The 24,109-nt window shown below is 40.9% G+C and overlaps 1 protein-coding gene across 1 annotated transcript in view; it reads right to left on the minus strand.

Annotated features, from left to right (window-relative positions):
* Nucleotides 1-24,109, minus strand: part of WDR7 (WD repeat domain 7) — a 353,677-nt gene that overhangs the window by 92,379 nt on the left and 237,189 nt on the right. Inside the window, exons 23-25 of the mRNA XM_010854831.1 lie at nt 13,523-13,640; nt 11,383-11,532; nt 10,534-10,616 (exon numbers count right to left, since the gene is read on the minus strand). Of these exons, the coding sequence (XP_010853133.1) occupies nt 10,534-10,616; nt 11,383-11,532; nt 13,523-13,640 (351 nt within the window). The remainder of the gene's footprint in view (nt 1-10,533; nt 10,617-11,382; nt 11,533-13,522; nt 13,641-24,109) is intronic.

Here is a 24,109-nt window from a genome sequence, read left to right on the forward strand (position 1 = left end):
ACAAAGATCATGGCATCCAGTCCCATCACTTCATGGGAAATAGATGGGGAAACAGTGGAAACAGTGTCAGACTTTATTTTTCTGGGCTCCAAAATCACTGCAGATGGTGACTGCAGCCATGAAATTAAAAGACGCTTACTCCTTGGAAGGAAAGTTATGACCAACCTAGATAGCATATTGAAAAGCAGAGACATTACTTTGCCAACAAAGGTCCATCTAGTCAAGGCTATGGTTTTTCCAGTGGTCATGTATGGATGTGAGAGTTGGACTGTGAAGAAAGCTGAGTGCCAAAGAATTGATGCTTTTGAACTGTGGTGTTGGAGAAGACTCTTAAGATTCCCATGGACTGCAAGGAGATCCAACCAGTCCATTCTAAAGGAGATCATCCCTGGGTGTTCTTTGGAATGATGCTGAAGCTGAAACTCCAGTACTTTGGCCACCTCATGAGAAGAGTTGACTCATTGGAAAAGACTCTGATGCTGGGAGGGACTGGGGGCAGGAGGAAAAGGGGATGACAGAGGATGAGATGGCTGGATGGCATCACTGACTCAATGGACATGAGTTTGAGTGAACTCCGGGAGTTGGTGATGGACAGGGAGGCCTGGCGTGCTGCGATTCATGGGGTCGCAAAGAGTCGGACACGACTGAGTGACTGAACTGAACTGAAATGAAAAATCTGGTTATAGAACTTCTTTGAATAACTATATTTTGAAGGATCTGTATGCTACAGCCTTTCAAGGGCACTGAAATCTTAGTAATTTTCTTGTATTACTAATGAAAACCATTATATTATTAATAATATCCCTGGAACTAAAATGTGAATTATTAGGAAATATTTAAATCTATGACTATGAAGTTTACACAGCAGTCAAAATTGTAATTTTTAAAATATGGGACCATAAATGATTCAAAATTGCCAAAGCAATCTGGAGGGAAAAGAACAAAGCTGGAGGCATAATCCTTTCAGACTTCATGCCATGCTACAAAACTATAGTAATCAAAACAGCATGGTATTGCACAAAAACAGGCACACAGATCAATGGAACAGAATGGAGTGCCCAGAAATAAACCTACAAATGTAGGATTAATCAATCCATGACAAAGGAAGTAAGACTCTACAATGGAGAAAAGACAGCCTCTTCCAAGCGGTACTGGGAAAGCTGGACAGCGACATGTGAATGAATGGAATCAGAACACTTCCTCACACCACACACAAAATAAACTCAAAATGGTTAAAGACTTGATTATAAAACATGACGCTAACATACTTCTAGAAGAAAACACAGGTAAAATATTCTCTGGCATAAAATGGAACAGTATTTTCTGAGATTAGTCACCCAAGGTCAAGAAATAAAAAGCAAAAATAAACAAATGGAACATAATTAAACTTTAAAGATTCTGCACTGCAAAGGAAACTATTAACAAAATGAGAAGAAAACCTACAGAAGGGGTTAATATCTGAAATATACAAACAGCTCATATAAGTCAAGATCAAAACAATAAACAACCCAGTTAAAGAATGGGCAGAAGACCTAAGAGACAATTCTTCAAAGAAGATATACAGATGGCCAGCAGAACAAATCAAAACCACAATGAGGCATTACCTCGCAACGGTCAGAATGGCTATCATAAAATAGTAAAGGATATCTGCAAAGAATAAATGCTGGGGAGAGTGTGGAGAAAAGGAACCCCCTACACTGTTGGCGGGAATGTAAATTGGTATCCACTATGGAAAACAGTATGGAGGTTCCTTAAAAATCTAAAAATAAAGCTCCTGTATAATCCAGCAATTCTACTGCTACTCCTAAGTCGCTTCAGTCGTGTCCGACTCTGTGCGACCCCACAGACGGCAGCCCACCAGGCTCCCCCATCCCTGGGATTCTCCAGGCAAGAACACTGGAGTGGGTTGCCATTTCCTTCTCCAATGCACTCCTAGGCAAAAATCTGGAAAAGCAAAAACTCAAATTTGAAAAGAAACATGCATCCCAATGTTCACATCTGTACTAATTACAAAAGCCAAGACATGGAAACAACCCAAGTGCCAACCAACAGAAGACTGCCATGAGGAGATACAACGCGTATATACACATTGATACGTAATGGATACTCCTCGGTGCCATCCGCAGCAACACGGACGGACCTTGAGAATATATACTTAGTGAAGCACGTCAGACAGAGAAAGACAAATATCACTTATATGTGGAATCTTAAAGATAATACCAGCGAATTTATACACACAACAGAAACAGATTCCCGGACATAGAAAACAAACTTATGGTTACCAAAGCAGGGAGGGAGGGAAGGAGAGACAAATTAAGAGTATGGAATTAACAGACACAAAACACCATACATAAAAATAGATAAGCAACAAGGATTTACTGTATAGTCCTGGGAACTATATGCAATACCTTGTAATAATCTAAAATGAAATGTAATCCAAAAAAAAACACAACCTTATTACACACCTGAAATCAATACAATATTATAAATCAGCTACATTTCAATTTTTAAAAGTTATTTTTGTATCTTTTAGAAAAATATCTACATATACATAAATTACCCTAGCTAGATCTAGATATTTTAATTAATACAAAGACAACCTTTTTTTAATTTTCAGAAAATAATCACAGTATTATGTGTAAAATGGTCATCTTTGTTTCTGTGCCTTCTGAAATTAAATTATAAATGTGTTAAATTTCACATACACATCTACTTAAATACACACACACACACACACTCACATGTACTACAGAAAGGACTTAATAGCTGGCTCAGTGGTAAAGAATCCACCTGCCAATGCAGGAGACACAGGAGACCCGGTTTTGATCCCCAGGTCAGGAAGATCTCCTGGAGGAGGAAATCCGCTCCAGTATTCTTGCCTGGAAAACCCCATGGACAGGGGAGCCTGAAAGAATCAAACACGACTTGGCGACTGGACACACACACAGGGACTTTGATAAAACCTAACTCAGTAAAAGACAGAAGAGGAAGACAAGTTTGAGATGTGATGATGAGATAAAGAGAAAAGGAGATGTAAGCCCTAACTCTCTAAGTTAGGCAGGGAATGTGGTTTTGAGCTGCCCAATGACCAAAGCAAAATGTTTAAATTAACTCTGGTTAAGTGGAATTAAAAACAAAAAACACATTCTCATTCCTTAGGGCAAAGCAAACAAAAAACGCCTGTCATCTGGATTTGAAAGAAATGTTTTTTTCTTTTAATCCCTGGGCTGGGAAGATCCCCTGGAGGCAGGCATGGCAACCCACCCCAGTATTCTTGCCTGGAGAATCCTATGGACAGAAGAGCCTGGTGGGCTACAGTCTGTGGGGTCGCAAAGAGTCGGACACGACCGAAGCGACTGAGCACTCTCAGGAGGGACCCTGAACAATGGACGTTAGCATGATCCCAACTGGACTGTAACCCTCCAGAGACACGCAGGGGCCAGGTTCCTCAGTGCAAACTGCAGGCCAGACACTGACAAGGAACTGGGGGAGTCAGTGCTGAAGGAGGTCAGACAACATGGTCCTAACAGGCAGCTTTCTGACAGTTTAGCTTAGTCTAGGGATATAAACTAGACTATGTAGAGGGATAAATAGACCATGCTTTTTTTAAACTAGCTTCTAAGTGTTCCAGTTCTGTCCAATGGAGCTTTAGATAAAAGTCGATTAATGAACAGTCTGAAGTTAAAAGTCTCTGCCGGCATTGTGTGCTACTGTCTAAGGGCATGTCTTTCAAAACTAATGGTGCATCACTGCAGGAATGAAGGAGCTGAAGGGATGTCTTCAGACATTTCCTTGGAAATCCTGAGTTTACGCAATATGTAAACAAAAAAGGCACTCTAGGATCCGAGCTCTTAGATCACTGAACGTGCCACAAAGGACAATGAGTCGGGTTTTGTTTTCCTGATGGAGGATTATCAGAGGACTTGCTTCTGAACTTCAGTGTGCGTAGCAACCATCAGGCTTCAGGATAGTCGGAGGCAGTGGGTCTCAAGCAGAGTCTCGAAATCAGGTACTTCTCTTGAAGATCATCCAGGAACTACACTGAAGAGCTCATTACTCCTCAGAGGACCAAACAGAGAGTGAGCATTTATTACGAGTGTCTTCAGTTCTCTCAGCTAGTAGGCACGGAATGTATTTTAATATTGACTCGTGAGAGCTCTTTCCCAACACATTCTTGAGAGTCCCCAAATCCCTAAAACAGTTGGGTCTATGAACTACTGTCCTTGGCTATCTGTGAATGCTCTAACTCTTACATAAAATGTTTTATGACAGTTGGCTCTCTGTTTTCAAGGGCCCCACATCCACAGATTCAACCACCATGGGTGGAAATTCTTCTGAGGACTCTCAACTCCATGTTGATCTCAGTCCTACAAACAGGTGTGTTCCTCTTGAACAACTGCTCTATCATCTGCAGATTGTGACGTAGGCATTGATGGTTGGCCCCTCTTTATACACATGATGCCAAGAAGTTGAGATATAAACCTATACTTCAGCAATTTGGGCTTCCCTGGTGGCTCAGATGGTAAAGAATCCGCCTGCAATGTGGGAGACCTGGATTCAATCCCTGGGTCAGGAAGATCCCCTGGAGAAGGGAATGGCTACCCACTCCAGTATTCTTGACTGGAGAAGCCCATGGACAGGAGTCTGGTGGGCTACACTCCAGGGGATCGCAAAGAGTCAGACACGACTAAATGATTAACACATTCACTTTCGACTCTGGCAAATTATACATTAATACAGTGCTATAACCTCATGTTTTAATATCAACACATGCTTTTGGGTCAGTGACAGGAAAAATTCTATTAAATTTTACTGGGCACATGTTCTAATCCATTTCTGTTTTCAAGCAGAAGACATTACAAGAAGTTTTAACAGCTGATAGAAAATTATATGAACAAAATTAGAAAAAAAATCAAACTTTCTGCATCTGTCCTATTTTCTTTCATTAGATTTACAATTTATAGCTTAAACTTGTTTGAGTATATATGTCACAGGACAAAAATTTAATTAAAACATAGTTCAGTGGATGGGGTCACTATTCATTAAATTATATATTAAGTCATATAATCATTAATAAACCTGAGTAAATAAATGAATAAACAAGCAAATCTGAATAAACTGACTGTTGGTATATAGCAACAAACAATTCAGAGGTCAGCCTGAGTTTAAGCCCAAGATTTTCAAGACAGCAACCCAACGGAAATTTTATATGCAATCTAAAAAATACCTGCCAAGTTACTAACAATGAAGATAATATTAGAGAAATTACGACATTCAAGTTTTAAAATTCTAAACTGAAAACTCAAAATCCAGATGCATATCAGAATCAAAGCCTACTGGTCAAGGTTAAAAAACAAAACTGAAAAACAGGAAAACCAATCTTAGGGTCATTTCACATTTGATGATGCTAATCCATCTTGGTACTCAGAAAAGAGTGAATTTTATGTATAACCCAAATGAGAGTACTTTTGATTTAAAAACAGTCAATGACTTCAGGATATCAGATATACCAGGTATACCAGGTTCCTGATGGAATTAATACAACTTAAGATATGAAAAGCATCTTTATAACACTGACTAAAAATTATTTAATATTTGGGAAATAAATCAATTTTTTACCTATATGAAAATGATAATAATGCCATCCTGTACTTTTTAGGGATATAAAATCCTCTCAGATAAATATTAACTAATTTCTTACACATATTTTGGGTTTTTGCATTATTGTTTGGCTAGAAAAAACACTCCCCCCGGAAATTAATATTCTCTGAATACCAAAATCACAAGCACTCTGCTAGGTGCTTTGACAAATATCATCTCACTAAAAATATATATATATACATACATACTAAATGAAGTTTATAACTTGTTATGATCTACTAACTGTAACAACTAAACATTGGTAGTGCAGCAGCATTGCAGAGGTCAGCCTAAGCTAAAATACGTAGCATCTCTGGGCTTCCCCGGTGGCTCAGTGGTGAAGAATCTGCCTTCCAATGTGGAAGCCCCAGGTTTGATCTCTGGGTCGGAAGATCTCCCAGAGAAGGAAATGGCAACCCCCTCCAGTATTTTTTGCCTGGGAAAAACCCCATGGACAGAGGAGCCTGGTGGGCTACAGGCTCTAAGGTCACAAAGAGTCTGACATGGCTTAGTGACTAAACATGCACGATAGCATCTTTAAGAAAGGGTAAAAGAAAAGAAAGAGGACAAAAGCCAACAAAACAAGAAGAAGACAAGAATACAACATTATATAAAGATCTTAAAACCCAATTTCACCTGACTGAACCACAGATATTCACATCATTGACTTTAACTAGAGTTTCATATTTAGTGAAAGGAATTTACTTCTAAGTAGAGGGCATGTACGAAGAAGGCAATGGCAACCCACTCCAGTACTCTTGCCTGGAAAATCCCATGGACGGAGGGGCCTGGTGGGCTGCCGTCTATGGGGTCACACAGAGTCGGACACGACTGAAGCGACTTAGCAGCAGCAGCAGAGGGCGTGTAAGTGCTGTAAGGAACCTAGTACAATGGTATAAACATGGCAGATATTCAATAAAATAATTTTTACTTCTGTTGATACGTTAACATGTTTGTTGTTCATTTACTGATCGAGTACAAATCAGCCTAAGTAGGTGGCATGGCGTCGACCTGTAAGGAGGTCCTGTCTAAGCTCAGTGTTCTCTGAAGTCCTCCATGATTTATTATCTGTTCCAACTAACAGTTTTAGTACAAGTTACAACCTTGTTACTCATCTTCCTATGTTTACGCACTGACCCTTTGGGGCTTATATCTTCACAACTCTAATAAATAATAATAATCTAACACAATAAGAGGTAGTCAATTACTTCAATTTATAACTATTTGTTATAAATCCTATGTTTCACGTGCTGATGAGTCACAAAAGTCGTGTCTGCCTCTTTTGAGACCACATGGACTGTAGCCCACCAGGCTCCTCTGTCCATGGGATTCTCCAGGCAAGAACACTGGAGTGGGTTGCCATTGCCTTCTCCAGGGGAGCTTCCCAACCCAGGGACCTTCATCTCCTGCATTGGCAGGCGGATTCTTTACTGCTGAGCCACCAGGGAAGCCCCATGTTTCATATACACTCTGCTGTATTTAAAATAAATAACCAACAACGACCTACTGTATTAAAAAATGAAGGGGGACAAGAGAATGTTACAAATGAGATGAGACTGGCCATGTGTTGATAATTCTTGAAGCTAACTGATGGATTCGTGGGGATTTATTACATTACTCCTTCTACTTTAGTGTATGTTTGAAATTTTCCAAAATGAAAACAATTTTTTAAAAATCCTGCTTCATAACATTATGCCTTATCACCTATATTCTGGCAAGAGTTTGCTTAAACTCTGCTGACTCTCCAATGCTTGCAGAATAATGACCAAATTCCTTCAAACAGAATTCAAAGTCCTATCCTGTGGCATGTTGCGAGAATTCCACCCTCAACCTACATTCTGGTCACTACCACACCAAATTCTCTTACACTTTTGTGCCTCCAAACATTTGCTGGTATGATCCTTTCTGTAATTCCAGATGACACACAGCAATTTATTCTGCAAAGCTCACCCCATCAACTCTTTGGTGAAGCTTTTCCAAAACCTGCCACTAATCCTACCAACACCACCCTAAGCCCCTGAGGAGGACAAATCCTTTTCTTTGCTTGGCAGCCACTTTTAAGAAAAAATTATTTATTTTAATTGGAGGATAATAACTTTGTAACACTATGATGGTTTCTGCCACACATCAGTATGAACTGGCCGGAGGCATGCATGTGTCCCCTCCATTCGGAACCCTCTCCCACCTCCCCCACCACCAAATCCCTCCCAGTTGTCACAGGGCATGGGTTTTGGGTGTCCCACTTCATATATCAAACTCACACAGGTTATCTGTTTTACATATGGTCATGTATATATTTCAGTGCTATTCTCTCAAATCATCCCACCGTCTACTTCTCCCACTGAATCCAAAAGTCTGTTCTTTACATCTGTGTCTCTGCTGGCAGCTATTTTTATTAAAATATTTTTCTCCGTCAGTAAAAAGAAATTGGGGCTTCCCTGATAGTTCAGTTGGTAAAGAATCCTCCTGCGATGCAGGATGCCGCGGTTCCATTCCTGGGTCAGGAAGATCCCCTGGAGAAGGGATAGGCTACCCACTCCAGGGCTTCCCTTGTGGCTCAGCTGGTAAAGAATCCACCTGCGATGCGAGAGACCTGGGTTTGATCCCTGGGTTGGGAAGATCCCCTGCAGAAGGGAAAGGCTACCCACTCCAGTATTCTGGCCTGGAGAATTCCATGGCCTGTACAGTCCATGGGGTTGCAAAGTCGTACACGGCTGAGTGACTTTCACTTCCACGACGAAATTGATATTATTAGTCTGTTTTCTCCTTTGTGAAACTTCCTAAGACTCCCTTATGATTATTGTTCTTACTCTGCCTCTTCTTTGTGAACTTTTTAAGACTCCCATATACAGAGTTAAGCACTGCATTTGCTGCCCAACCCTGCCCCTGGTATGTAATTCTCCTCCAGCATCCAACACAGCACTCACCCCTGGAGTTATTTATCTTTTAACTACCTGCCCTATTTAGACCCTGTGCTCCTTGAGGACAACATGTCATTCATCATTGTATTCCCAGGGCCTAGTTAGCACCTGATACACAGTAGGTGTTCAATAAATGGTATCAAATTAATAAAATACAATTGCTTTCAGCCAAATCAGAAAAAAAAATTAACATTCAGCTTATATATGTTTCTTTAGTATTCAGGCAGAAACCTTCCTCTGCAGTGATTAAACAACTGCAAACAAACATGGGCTGGCAGAAATGAACGAGACTTAAGCAACGGAGGATGCCGGAGGAGGCAGACTTTCAGGAAGGGCAGAGATAGGCCCTTTAAATGCTGAATGATTTCCTCGCCTTAGCTCCAGGAGGCTTATTTTCACAGCAGACACTGGTGCTATAAGGAACGCTTTGCTAACCTTCAATAGGATAATTCCTAATAAAACTGCTTCCTTGCTTCCGCTAAGTGACAGATAAACGTCCATTTTTTGCTTAGACGTTTCCTTAGAGAACAGTTGACTGGGAACGTAACAGCTACATGTATTTTTAACATCAATTAATTATACAAAAAAGATTTAATATATATAATTTTCAATAAAAAGAACATAAACCAGAATTAAATATGGCATGATTTTACAAAATTACTGTATTCTAACACGCCTGATCTATATCACAAGAAAATATGCATCTGTACAACATGCATATTAGGGAAACTTTTTCCATGTGTTCGTGATTTAACCTCTGGTGGCATATATCAGAAACAGCAAAATGAAGAGACTAGGATATAAAATCTATTGTAAATACGAGGGAAAATATGGGAGGATGCAGAGTACAATTAACTCAGCAAACATTTGCTGAAACGCCAGGAAATACAGAAGGCGTAAGGACGCACTGTGTAATGCCACTGCAAACTCCAGGCTTTCCAGCGCAGCATGCTCACTGAACTGAACAGACGTGCAGTAAGGACAGCACTGCGCTTACCTTAAAAAGAACAATGTTACATAACGATGCCTAACTGGTTGTTCTGTTTTCTACAAAAACAACTGCTAAAACAACTTCAACAGACATTAACACTATTTCTGCTGAACACATGGAAGTTAAAAAAAATTTTTAACAAAAGTGTATCTCAAGCTATAAACATTTTAAGAACCAAAAACTACTTTAAAAGAAAAATAAACGTGATTACATTTTGACATTAAAAAAAAAATCTTCATTTCCTACTGATAAATGCTATACACAGACGAGAGCCTCCCAGGGGCACCAAGGTAAAGCACCTGCCTGCCAGAGCAGGAGACATGAGGGAGGGGGTCGAAGATCCCCTGGAGGCGGCCATGGCAACCCACTCCAGGATCCCTGCCTGGAGAAGCCCACGGACAGAGGAGCCTGGTGGGCTATGGTCCACAGGGTTGCGAAGAGCTGGACACGACTGAAGCAACAGCAGGGCATGCACACACACACACACGATTAGAATTATATGTCACCTATGCAACACTGTTTATAAAAGTGTTAACTGCTCTTGGTTTCTTTGAACTGCTCTCCTTCTCATAGGGAAATCACCTATGCTTAGTAGGAGAACACGCAAATTATATTTGCTTTTATATTAAAAATAAAATATACTATGAAAAAGGTGGCATGAAGATTTCTATTGCTGAAAAGTGTATCTTCTCCTTCAAGCTTCCTAACTCTTCTTTTTGTAATATAAAAGCTAATATGGGTAATGGATATACAAATAGACATATTTAGTAGATGCTATCTCCTACTCCTTGTAGTGGTTCTGTTATAGTTGTGTTTTCTTAGTATAAGCCGATTAAATCGTTTTAGAAAGTAAGCAGTTATTAATTCATAACAGGGTTTCTAATTGGCCACAATTACTAACTCATCCTGCTCAAAAAACAGTTTAAAATTATTTGTTACTAAAACTTTTTTTACTTTGCATGCTATAGAAGGCTTCTTTACCTGCAGATGGCTGGAAAACATTCCTGAAGTCCTTTCTTTTTAACTAAAGATCCTTCAAGGCAGTACATAATGATGTCCATAACCTTTACAGAAAAGATACAAATTTAAAATTAGTTTCAAATACGTAATTTTCCATAATTTAAATTATTAACTTAGGCTTTATTTGCATGAAAACTCTCATAATTTTATTTTCATATTTACTTTAAAATTATAGTACATTTACTAAAATTATAGCATACTTACTTTATACAATAGGCTATCCTTTCTCTTATCCGTGAAAATAATTTTTTAAAGAGAGCACACAGTAAAATAAAGAAACCAGACTTGTTTACTTGAAAGGCATTTCATATTTTTATATATAGGATAGGTAGCTTTTATTTAAGCACACTCTATGTTCTATTTATAATGAAAGATACCAAAGAGATTATAACCTTTAAAAATTACTCTAATACAGACCAATTTCATGTGAATGGTAAATGGACATAACAATCATTTTGAGGTTTGAGGAAATTTAAATAAAGTCTTCAGAAATTATAAAAAAGTTCGTTCACTTTAGTTACCTTTCTTTCTTTTAGAGGTGTTGGAAATAAAGATGCTGATTTATATTACTACACTTGAGTACTTAATTTAGGCTTTGAATGTATCGTATAAAACAGAATATTCTTAGGACTTCCCTGGTGGCCCAGTGGTTAGGAGGACCCCATGCTCCCAATGCAGGGAGTCCGCCGGGTTCCATCCCTGTCAGGGGACCAGATTCCATGTGCTGCAACTAACGAACCCACGTGCTGTAACTAAGAGCTGGTGCAATTAAATATATATTTAAAAAGAAAAAAACCAGAACATTATTACCTCCACAAGAAGGTCCACGACATCTGTCGGCATCTTTTCAATAAGAATTTCAATGACTCTCAGAATTTCCCCTTTCGCTCGGGCAAGAGTGGTGGTGTGCATATTCTGTTGAGACTGGGTGTTTGCAGCGAGAGCAGTGTGTCTGTGCACCTAGAAAACATTTCCAGGCTGTAGATAAGGTCGATGCCTCACAGACTTCACATTTCTAGCCGCTGGGTTATTTTTCACTTACTAATACAACAGAAAGAAAAGTCAACAAGAACAAACGTCGTGCGGGTAGGTTAGGAAACACTTTTAATTGCAAAAGAAAGTACTTAGTACAATAAATACTCAGTATGTATTTCCTAATGGAATTTTAGTTCTTGGGTATTATATGAGTCTTTAACTGATCGTGACATTTTTAAAAAGAGACAAACTGAAGTTTTGCAAATTTTGTATATTTGGCATTGAGGTGGGTAGCAATTAGGGGACTGTTGTTGATGTTTAGTCGCTAAGTCGTGTCCGACTCTTTGCAACCCCATGAACTGTACCTGCCAGGGTCCTCTGTCCCTGGGATTTCCCAGGCCAGAGTACTGGAGTGGGTTGCCAACGCCTTATCCAGGGATCGTCCAAACCCAGGGATGGAACCTGTGTCTTCTGCATTGGTAGGTAAATTCTTTATCAATGAGGAAATGGCAACCCGCTCCAGTATTCTTGCTGGGAAAATCCCAGGGACAGAGGAGCCTGGAGGGCTACGGTTCACGGGGTTGCAAAAGAGTCAGGTGTGACTGAGTAACTGAGCGTACACGCTCCTGACTAACACTCCCTCAGTCTAGATACCATGTCCGTACTAGGAAAGTATCACAACATTGTTAATCGGCTACACTCCAGTATAAAATAAAACGTTTAAAAAAATAAAAATACTCATATGTGAATGGTGAAAATTAAGTTCAAAAACACAATCAATATAGAATACTTGCTTATTCTCTTTAAAGAGGCAGTTTAAGGTCTGGTATTTATAGAACTTGTATCTGGGTGGGACTGACATAAGGCTTATTTAGTATATTCAATATTATTATCTCTGCATAATAGACTCTCACTGTAACACTACGCACTATTAGAAAACACAGCCCCTCAGTCTGCAAATCCATTTTAGATGTGAATTCAAAGTCCCACTGCCTCATTGAAACTCAATCTGCTATTAGGCCCTGCCTTCCTCCTCCCTTCTAGCTATGTGTGTGTGTTAGCTGCTCAGTCGTGTCTGACTCTTTGCAATCCCATGGATTGTAGCCCGCCAGGCTCCTCTGTCCATGAAATTCTCCAGGCAAGAATACTGGAGTGGGCTGCCATTTCCTTCTAGCTATATTCACATCAGAAATTTTTGCTGCACGCCTATTAAGGATGGCTCTGGGGCAGACATAGGCCCAATAGGTTGTAGGTTATCAGGGCAGGCTCAGAGGTATTTATTTAGCATTTTAAAAATTCATCATAGCTACAGGAAAAAGAACTCAGGCAGAGGCCATGCCCTGTGGACACCGAGTCTGCACATTACTCATGCTGAAACGGAAGAAACCTTCAAAGAAAATTTAGGAGCTTATCTCCCTTGCCTTCTCTCCTACTACTAAGACCTACAGGAAAGACTCTATAATTGGTTCATTGTTCTTTACTAGTTTTTCAGTTAGATGTAGCCAATTAGTTAGAACACTAAGAATGTGGGAATCAATTGGCATTCAAGTCTTTATCTGTGACATGCCATAGGAAAAACAATTAGCAAGTTTATGACTTACATTTTTGTTTACAGTTGGACAGCCAGTGTTAAATAAGTTCAGTTTTGATTACAGGTAGATACCGTGGGTACCTTTAATAGATTTTAATTTGAACATGTCTGCTATATTTCAGATTGAGAAATAGCTGGCAAATATTTACAAGTGAATTAACTTTGAGAACAGAAATGAATGCAAAAGCCCAAGTAACGAATGCACCGCCATGGAATTCAGCATGTGTGCACACAGGTACATATGCATTCATCCCAGTGCTAAATTATTAACTTGCATTGTTCCAGAACAAACTGGAAGGATTATCTGCACATGGAGCCTCGGCTGACAATGTGAACTCATTCCTCTAAATGAGAGGACAGAGCCCACTGAGAAGTTGCTCTCACCTCTTTGGCGATGGTGGTGATGAAGGCCGGTGGTCTGGCCGTGGCAATGAGGGAGAGGGCATGCCTTGCGGAGCGGGCGGAGTCGGCGGCGGGGCTCAAAGGCAGCCCCATTGTGATGCTAAACAGGGATCAGAAAAAAAGGGAAAAGAGAAAAGAAGCATTAGAAATATAGACTGAAAAGATTAGACACAGCTTATAATGTCAGTTCAAGGTCAATGGGAGCACTCAAACAGTTAGAATATAATGGACTTGCAACAATGAGCGGTGATTAGAAGTCAGGGTGTTCTGGCATCAAATACAAAATCGAATAATTAACCGTGAAGATTGAAAACAGTATGTGCATCTGTCCAAAATGTTAAAGATGCCTTGTTAACAAATTATCAGGAACTAGCACTGCATACATATCACTGAGCTCTGAGTCAGGGAAGAAAGAATATTGCGAAGGGCATTTTCAATTTTTTTTTTCCTTGAAAAAGTTAAAGGTAATATAGTTGGCTTATAAGGGCAAGTTAAAAGGTTGTATTTAAGGCCTATATCTGAGAGGAAGCAGAACTCACTCCTGTCCATTAAATTATCAGAAGAGCTGAAAATGACAGAATTGTGTTCTAGTTTGTATTAATATATCCTCAGATGTGCTAGTATACCCCAGAGTCAACACTCTCAGAATCAAGTTACTGATTAGCGTGTTCTGCCAAAAGTTATTCAGTATTGCTGCAAAAAATTGCATTGACAGACACTTATTCTCTCTCTATAAAGAACATACACATGGCATTACACACACACACGTACGTAGTCCAGGCTATATACAAGAATACGCGCATGATGAAATAAATCTACCTCCTTATAGGATAGTACTGTCATGTATTTCTTTGCCACTCCTAGAGCATAAAAAATAATATTTTTGTTTTAAAGCTTCCATTATACTTTATATAGATTACTGTGGAAAGTATTAAGACTTTTCATTAAAATGTGGTATGTGATCCACACATCAACTGTACAGAGGGTGTATTTGTTACTCAGCAAGAGATCCGTTAACAGCTTCTCTCTCTAGTTAAATCACATTGATATTTAAATATCTGCATGAAATTATATTAAGATCTGTCCTGCTCCAATTAAATAAGTTTTTGTGCTTCATGTGTCAACTGACTTACAGTTACTAAAAATCTGTAAGAACTTTATAAGTATCTCTGTAGTTAATCAATGAATCATTATATTAACTTTTGGTTGAGAATAAAGAGGCATCACATAGGCATTCCCATCACTGTTAAAAGAAAGCAAATTGATTATAGAATATTCTGCGTATTTTGTTGCAACTGTTACACCGCTTTAATCTTTGACTGGTATTGTACCTGTCTCTACTTTTTCCAAACCTAGAGCAGACACAGAGTAGAAACTCAGAGCAGAGGACAAGGGAGAGCTGTCCTTTGATGCTTACCACAAAAAAGACAGATGTGAGCTGAGAACAGACACACACACTGAACAATAACCAGAAGGGACCCGCTGGGGGCGCATCACCCCCACGGGTGACCCTGAGGCCCTGGGGACCCCACGGGAGCTGCACAGAGAAGGGGGCTCCGCAGGAAGGCAGCTTCTCTTCTGGACTGAATGTTGCTATTTGAGAATTCAGGAAAAGGAACGTTCACTATGTGAGTAGTGTCGGGCTAGACTGCTTGCAAAATTACTGCAAAGTTCAGATCACGATTAGGCTGTTTTAAAAACGTCAAATGCCAAACTGATTTCACATACTCTAGGATGTTTCGTCAATGTGGATGAGTGGGTGCTGATGACACAGTGGTATGTTAATTGACTAATTCTAATCAAACCTAAATCAGCTTTCTCGAACTGAATGAAATCACAGGATTTTGAAGCTGGAAAGACCCCCTAGCAGTCAGCCAGGGAGAAGGGGTGTCTGTTTCCAGGGTGGCCCGGCCCCACTGGGGAGGCATGCAAGGAGAAGAACTGGACATGGAGTGAAGGTGGAGGCGGGGCTTCCCTGTGCCACCTCAGGTCCTTCTGCATCTGCCCAGCACATCCCTGTAAGGTGGTGATACCCGCAGTTTACAAAGCAGAAATTAGGTCCAGGGAAGTTCAGTGAGGAGTCGAGGTAACAGAGTAACATCTTTTAGGACAGCCAACCCCTGGAGAAAATAGATGGGGGGTGGCTGGACGACACTGCGCTTAACTGGATGAATGGACTGGTAACATGGCTAAATTCAGCAGTTTAGGATACCTGGCTAGACTGCATCCCCGAGAGAGGTTTCTAGTGGTATATCATAAGACATGGACCTTCGCTCTGTGTTATTCTGTATCAATGAATACATGGGATGCATGGATATCCACTGGTGTGCAGATTAAGTTGTAATAGAGAGCGACTGTACTAAACAGCAGAACAATGTCTACAAATAGCAGAACAGTGTCTAGAAAATGGGTCTATTAGAATATTGATTTCACCAGGTTGATGAGAAGAATGAATCAGCTAACAAGATGCAAAAATGTCTAGTCCTGCATCTGACATATTACAGTTGCAAAAGATGCTTCTTCTCACCAGAGAAATAGAGACAAAGAGAACGAGATCAACCTGCTGGTCACTGGTTTCAAGTGAAAGGCTTAGTCATACACCACCTTTCCTCCTGCTCAGCAAATGACCTTGTGAATTTGGGGAAATTGGCAAACTTCTTACAGGAAGCGAAGTGGTAAAGCATGAGGTTAAGAAAAGAAGTTATAGGGTAACAAGGAACGAAGCTAACCAAAGACATATCACAGTGCTAGCCACTGCACTCCATGGAAGCTGGACCACCCAACAGTTGGTAGAGATGCCGGTGTGTGCATTTGAGGGATGCCTGTCCTCAGTGCCTGGCGGTCTGAGGCCAGGAACTCAGAATGGGGACGCAGCTATTGCTCTGAGGTCAGGGCTCTGCAGTGACCCTCAGAGTATCCACTGAGCACAAGCGGGCGGGTTGTGAGCATGATAACAGAAAGGAGTCACCCAGGCAACAGGGGAAGAAGAGAAACCTTGCCTTTCCCATCGACAGTCTCTTCAGTGCACCACTGCTGGAGTAATCTTCCCAGAGCACCAGCTTTATTTCATGGTTAACCTGCTTAAAAACTTCAGTGGGTCTGGGTGCTTAGAAAAATCTTAAACTCCTCAGTTGGAGATTCCAGACCCTCCATAATCTAGTTTCGCTAATTTATCACTCTGTCATCTGCACACCCATGCTCCCACGGCCAGACTAATTTCAAAGCTGGTCCCTGAAACTCATTCCTTTTCAATCGCAGTATTTTGCGAATGCTTCTCCACCACCCCCTTTCCCCACTGGCATACTCTCCTCCCTCCGCTCTGTTCAACTCTGTGGAAGCCCATGTGGTATTCCGCAATTGCTAGAGCACTCAGTGACGTCGACTGAAACAAAACAACCAACGACAAAACCTGTTTATTCTGGGTCCTGAGCACTGACTCTCATTCTGAATTAGTTTTGTATTGTGAGCCAATACACAGACTGGGACCATGCCTTCGAATCCTGTGTATCCCCTTTTCCCTCCACTGTGTACCTAGTACAGCCCTTGGTCGTAGTAGTAGCTCAATAGCTATGCACTAAATGAAGTTACCTGGTATTCAGCAGGAAAAAAAAAATCACTTAAGCCAGTTATTTGACTGAATTGACCAGGCAATGAAGTCAAAGTAATTGATCTGGTAGTCCCAACAGACAAAGTCTAATTCTGCATGTAGTTATCTTGAAAGTCAAAAGTGTGCTGGGTGTGTGATATATTATAATGTGAGATTCTAACTGAACAAGGAAGGATCATACTATCAGAGGCTTGAAATGAAAGGGAGTGTCTGTCTTATTCTGGAATCTGTATAAACACAGAACTTCATCTTTTCGCCTGATCCAGCTCATCTGGCTGTTATGCAGATCATTTGTTATATAGGTTTATAGGATGGGTCTTGGTTTCAGTCTTTATTCTGAAAAATATGATATGCCACACTCCGTTTTACTCAGCATTTCAGAATATATATCCAATACGAAATACCAGAGATGATAGATATTATAGATAAAAACCATGAACAGAAAAAGAGTCCACTCAGGCCAAGCACATTCCTTACCTGACTGCTCATTAATCCTGTTCTAATCCTTACCCCATGGAGGTAAACGCTTTTTAAAAGTTACATGTAAGACCACTTCAGTTAAATGGCACTTCTTACAGTCGTCAGACTTCCCCATCTATCAAATTAAGGAATGCTATAGGGGAATGTTCCAGGGGGAAAAACACTTAAACTTTCATAGAATAACCTGCAAATCACAGTCAAGACAGTTACGGACCGAAAGCTTGTGTTTCCCTAAAATTCATATGTTGATGCCTCAGGACTCAAGATGATAGTATATGGAGCTGGGCCTCTAAGGAGATAATTAGATAAGGCCATGAGGGTGGGGCCCTTGTGATGAGATTAGTGCCCTCAGGAGAGACACAGGAGAGCTTGCTCTGTCTCTCTCTTCCAATCCTGGCCACAAAGAAGTCATGTTAGGACACAGCAAGATGGCAGCGCCTAGAAGCCAAGAGAAGGGACCTCAGAAAGAGGTCTTCATAGCATCCTGATCTTGAATCTCCCAGCCTCCAGGACTTTGAAAACTACGTGTCTGCTGTTTAAGTAACCCAATCTACATGCTTCGTTATGGCAGCCTGAGTGACCTAAGATGAACAGCAGCAGGGACTGAAAATGCTCCCCCTCTAAAATAAAGACTAAAATTATTTTGTAAAGGCATAATTACAGATCATCTGGGAATTCCTTCCTACCTATTCCTGGTAAAACAGGTGTATTAACAATTGTCCTAAATGTAGCAAGAAGTCAGCAACTCCTCTTTGTCATGTGGGACTGGAATCTGGTAAGTCACAGGTGGCACTAATTTCCTAAACTCAAAGGTAGTAATTCCTCCAACAAGTACTTATATTTTAGACATACTTCCTATATGATGTATACATTTACAATGATTAAAATCTATGCCAACATGATTTAGATAAGTGTGGGTATATGCGTGTGTGTGAGAGAGAGCGTCACTCAGTCATGTCCAACTCTTTGTGATCGTATGCACTGTAGCCCACCAGGCTCCTCTGTCCATGGGATTCTCCAGGCAAGAGTACTGGAGTGAGTTGCCATTCCCTTCTCCAGGAGATCTTTCCAACCCAGGGTTTGAACCCAGGTCTCCCGCATTGCAGGCAGATTTAGATAAGTGGTTTCCTCTAATTACAAACTTTCTATTAGAAATAAATGTCATGTGAATAGGAAAAATAATTCGAATATGGAAGCTTAAAGCACCTGTTTGTATGATGTGTTCTTTACTCTCTGGCTCTCAAATCTAAAAAACATGCTCAAGATTTGAAGTTAAAATGTCAATTCTTTTTCTCCAACTCTATTTCATATCATTCAAAAAGAATCATTCTAACATAAAGCACTTGTCTATGCTATCCAAGCATGTGTGGTTTCCAGTGATTGTATGTTTCTTTCTCAAAGTCTGGCAACTGTAAATGTTACAGAAAAGCAACAGGCTTGGTGGAGTTTATCCACACCCCTCCATCACAGCAGTACGAGGCGAGAGTCTGGCACTTTCAGCTGCAGGGTTGGCCCTGGTCCGCTGGTGTCCTTCAGAGTAAAGGTCGGCAACATGAATCAGGACAACTGGAATCAGAATCACAGAGTGCAGCACATACAAGAGCCCAAGGATCCTTCTGTACTTTATTATCTAAAAAGGTAGTATTTTCTACTGTTTCTAACATTTTATCCATATGTTCATGACCATGTTGATCTAAATAATCATGGATTTATAAAAAAGATAATACTGTGTATGTTTCTATTTTTTCAGAGTTAGCAAGGGATGGGGCAACGTATGATTTCAATGAGGTGCAGCTTCCATGTTCAGTTAAACAGTTCATCATGAATAAGAAGCCCGTAATTATTAATTTTAGAAATTCCTCTCGTAAGATTCTACCTGTGGATCACTCATTAAACCAAGGCTGACATAATCATGTGGTACGGGAGCAGTAAAATGAGAACTAGGAGACCTAAGTGATGGCCTTAGACCTCAGAGGACTGGTGTAACCTCAGGTAAGTTGTTTAATTTCTACAACTTACTTTTACTTAATAAATACTAAGGGCAACAGACTGCATGCTGCTGAAGCAGAGTTATGTTTCTAAAATTCTAGGACTTCATTAAATGCTTATTGTAAATGACAATGCAAATCATATAACAGGTGTTTGAATACATAAGAATAAACACATAATACAACGCCCAAACAGTCAAAAAGCTTACTGATATTTAAATGGATCCACTGGAGAAGGGATAGGCTACCCAGTCCAGTATTCTTGGGCTTCCCTGGTGGCTCAGCTGGTAAAGAATCTGCCTGTAATGCAGGAGACCTGGGTTTGATCCCTGTTTTGGGAAGATCCCCTGGAGAAGGGAAAGGCTACCCACTCCAGTATTCTAGCCTGGAGAATTCCATGGGATCACAAAGAGTTAGACATGACTGAGCGACTTTCGCTTTTAATTTTCAGAAGGCACAAAATTCTTGATGCAAATGATTTTTGAAATCTGAAAACTCTGAGTTGATCCCTTATAAGTCCTTTTCATGTTGTTGTTGAGTTGCTGAGTTGTCTCCAACTCTTTTGCAACCCCATGGGCTGTAGCCCATGAGGCTCCTCTGCCCATGGATGTCCCAGGCAAGAATACTGGAGTGGATTGCCATTTCCCTCTCCAGGGGATCTTCCTGACTCAGGAATCAAACCCACGTCTTCTGCACTGGCAGGCAGATTCTTTACTATCGTGCCACCGGAGAAGCCCAAGTTCCTTTTCATAGGTAGTTTTACGGCGGTTTTAAGCTGAGTGCTCCAGTGGTCTTTACTTCTCTGGGTGTACAATTTCAGATGTAGATGACACAGTGGTGGGAGCGTGGCTTTTGGTTATCAGTGAGACTGGGTTTGAACCTCACCTTTTCCACTGACCACAGTGTTACTGAGGACAAGAGAAAGCACCTCTCTGAGAGTCATTTCATTATCTTTTGTAATCATTTTTACAGTCTTTTAATATAGAAAAAGGTAAAACTAATCCTCTCTTTGACCCCAATTCTATTCCCTAGAGATGACGAGGAAGGCAATTATGTTCAAGATTTTGATGGGGGCATCCCAGGGTTTAAGTTCTGTGAGAAATTAATGAATAAAATTAGCTAAAAAAGAATGCTTCCTTTCACTTTCCTGCGTGTGGAGCTGCTCGTCAGCCTCCCTGGAGCACACCTGTGCCTTCCCGTCTGTCCCGTCCTCTTCACAATCACTGAATGAAGATTCAACTGACACTCTTCTTTGGGTGCTGTCTGGGTGCCCCTCTATAATTTATCAGCCACGCTCTGAATGTCCATACCATTTACTCTCCTCCTTCCTGTAAGATCTTCTCTTTCTTGTAAGACTGCAAGGGCCCTCAAGGATCTTGGTCTCCTGTTACTTTGTCACTACATATGGCACCTAACACTGTCCCTTCCATAGATGCTTGCTTAGTTAATAAACACAGTTTAAAATTTGGCAAAATGTTTGAAAACAGCTGGCTTTATTTTGATTCCAAAGAGGTAAGATTTTAAAGTCCTATTTTGAAATTAAAAACCTTAATTCTGGGAGAATGCTCTACTCGTCTTGAGCCATATGTGGCTTTTCAGAAGCCCTCTCAGGAGTCCTCCCTGACACAGGATGTTGATGCAGGGGACTGAGGGAAGGACAGAAACTCTCCCCTCACGGGTGTCCTTCAGAAGTCGGTAGCAGCCTGAGCGAGCTGCCCTGCCCAGAAGCTCCTCCATACACTCACAAGAATTGGAATAAAGAGGGAAGCACTCTTGCATTTTTTTTTTTTTCTTTTTAAAAAGAGAAGCCTAACATAAAGGCTTCTTCATAAAGCAAGCTTAAGATCACAGTCAGGAGTGAGGCGGCTGGGCGCTGTTATCGTGCATGCAGTTAGCCAGGCACAGGAGGGGTGGCCCATGGGCACCGGGAGAAGGTGCCCAGTCACCCTCGCTGCTCTGCTTCGCTGCATCTCAGTCCTTCTGCAGCCTGTACCAAGGGTGTCGGGGATGGAACAGGCCATTTTCAATCTAAATCTTGTTATAGATTAATAAGCAAACATTTTCTTGCTTATTATGCAATTTATCACGATGAAAATTACATTGGACTCCTCAAGGCTACATGCTGATACGTTCATTTATTCAGAGCTGTGTGGAGAGAGTTATACTAACCTTCATAACAGAAAAGGATGTAAAAGCAAGATTTAAATTACCTACTTAGAACCCAAGCATTGGTGTCTGTAGACATACTCCATGTAGATAAAGCACAGCACATCTTTATGTTTGCTGATATAAGCTTTGTGTGAATTTATTTAAACACAAAATAAAATATTAAATGGTTAGCCTAAAATGAAAACCTATCACTTCTCCCAGGCAACAACACAAGACTGCATAATTATTGAAATTGTGTTTGGACCAGATTTGAAAATAGGCTATAAAATTCTGTTGAAGCAAATTCTGGACAATCAAAACTATTAAAGGCTTCTCAAGGTAAACAGGCGGAGAAGGCAATGGCACCCCACTCTAGTACTCTTGCCTGGAAAATCCCATGGACGGAGGAGCCTGGTAGGCTGCAGTCCATGGGGTCTCGAAAAGTCAGACACGACTGAGCGACTTCACTTTCACTTTTCACTTTCCTGCATTGGAGAAGGAAATGGCAACCCACTCCAGTGTTCTTGCCTGGAGAATCCCAGGGACGGGGGAGCCTGGTGGGCTGTCGTCTATGGGGTCGCACAGTCGGACATGACAGAAGCGACTTAGCAGCAGCAGCAGCAGCAGCAAGGTAACCAGGAGAGCTGAGGTAACAGCAGCCATTCTGTTGACTCTGTGAAGGTGTCAACCACAGCTGCGGCCAAGGGGAGGATAAAAGATTGAAAATACATGTCGGGCTTTGCACAAAGGCCAGCTGCCTCTTACGACTACTGCCAACTCAGGGGCTCATTGTCCCTCCTACTCCTTAAAGTCAATCAAGAACGTTCAGGCCTCCTGTGTTCAGAAATTATCATGGTTGCCCTTATGCGGAAGTGATCATTCTAAAAATGGGTGTCTCTTCAGCTGTTGAACACCAGGACAATGACAACGGCATCACCATCCACACCCCCCGCCCAACATCAGATGGCAACATCCATCCAGTCTCTTAATATGTGCTAAGTGCTCTCCTAAGCACTTGACAAATACGAACTCACCTCCCATCAGTCTTATGATGCAGGTGTTTAATTAGCCCAGCTTGTAGATGGAACTGAGGTGAGAGGTGAAATAAATTGATGAAGGGCGCTGAGCGAGGAGACTCAGAGGTGAGGCTTAGGAAGCGTGGCGGTAGGACAGGATGTGACCAGGGAGGGCAGCTGCTTAGGTTTGAAATGAATTCCCTTCCCCTACTCAGCAATCTTGGGACTTTGATACGGGGATGCCCAGCCTGAGGACAAAGTCACGGCATCCCAGTTGAGCCTTCAGCTGCTGCTCTGCTGTCCACTTCTGAGCACAGAGCAGCCAGCAGAGAGACAGGCCCAGAGCATGGATATGAGAGAAGCAGCCATGGAGAAAAGGGTGGAGAACTCTAGCTTTTTTTAAAGGTTAATAATGATAAGAATGAAATGTTGTTCACTGAAAAAAAATCAAAAGAGGTGATAACAGTAACAAGCAGACCCAGAAGATATTGTAGGTTCAATTCCAGAGCATCGCAGTAAAGCGAGTATCACAATAAAGTGAATCACGTGAATTTTTTAGCTTCTCAGCAAGCATATAAAAAGTATGTTTATACTATACTGTAGGCTATTAAGGACGCAATATTATTAAGTATTTCTTAACATGTATATCCCTTAATTTAAAAATACATTATTGCTAAAAAGGTCACACTAGTTACAAAAATAACATCAAAGATTACTGACTTCAGATAACAATAACAAATACAATAATAAAAAAAAAGTGTGAAATACTGCTAGAATTACCAAAACAAGACGTAGAGTCATGAATGATGAAATGCTGTTGGAAAAATGGTGCCAAAAGACTTCCTTGATGCAGGGTCAGCACAAACATTTGAGTTGTAAAAAGAAAAACAACAACACAAAAACCCAGTATCTGCAGAACACAGTGAAGCTATGCACAATAAAACAAGATCCGCCTGTACACTGAGAAAGGCATCGCGAGGCAGATGCGGAGGCAAGCATTCCCACCACTAGGCTTCACTTGCACTAGGATGACTATGCTCGGAAAGCAACAGCAAAAACAGAAGACAGGTGGTGGTGAGGATGTAGAGAAGATGACTCTTGCGCGCTGGTAGTACACATAGAAAGCTGTGTAGGCGCTGTGGAGAGCAGCTTGGTGACTCATCTTAGTAGGTTACACCCAGAATTATCATGTGACCCCGCAATGCCACTTTGAGGTCTCTACTTAAGAGAAATGAAAGTAGCTGTTCACACAAATACATCTACATGAATTTGAATTTTCATAGCAGCTCTGTTCACAACAGTGGAATAGAGCAGAAACAACCCAAATGAC

This window comes from Bison bison, unplaced genomic scaffold, assembly GCF_000754665.1.
Source record: "Bison bison bison isolate TAMUID 2011002044 unplaced genomic scaffold, Bison_UMD1.0 scf7180017864349, whole genome shotgun sequence".
NCBI classification, from domain to species: Eukaryota; Metazoa; Chordata; class Mammalia; order Artiodactyla; family Bovidae; genus Bison; species Bison bison.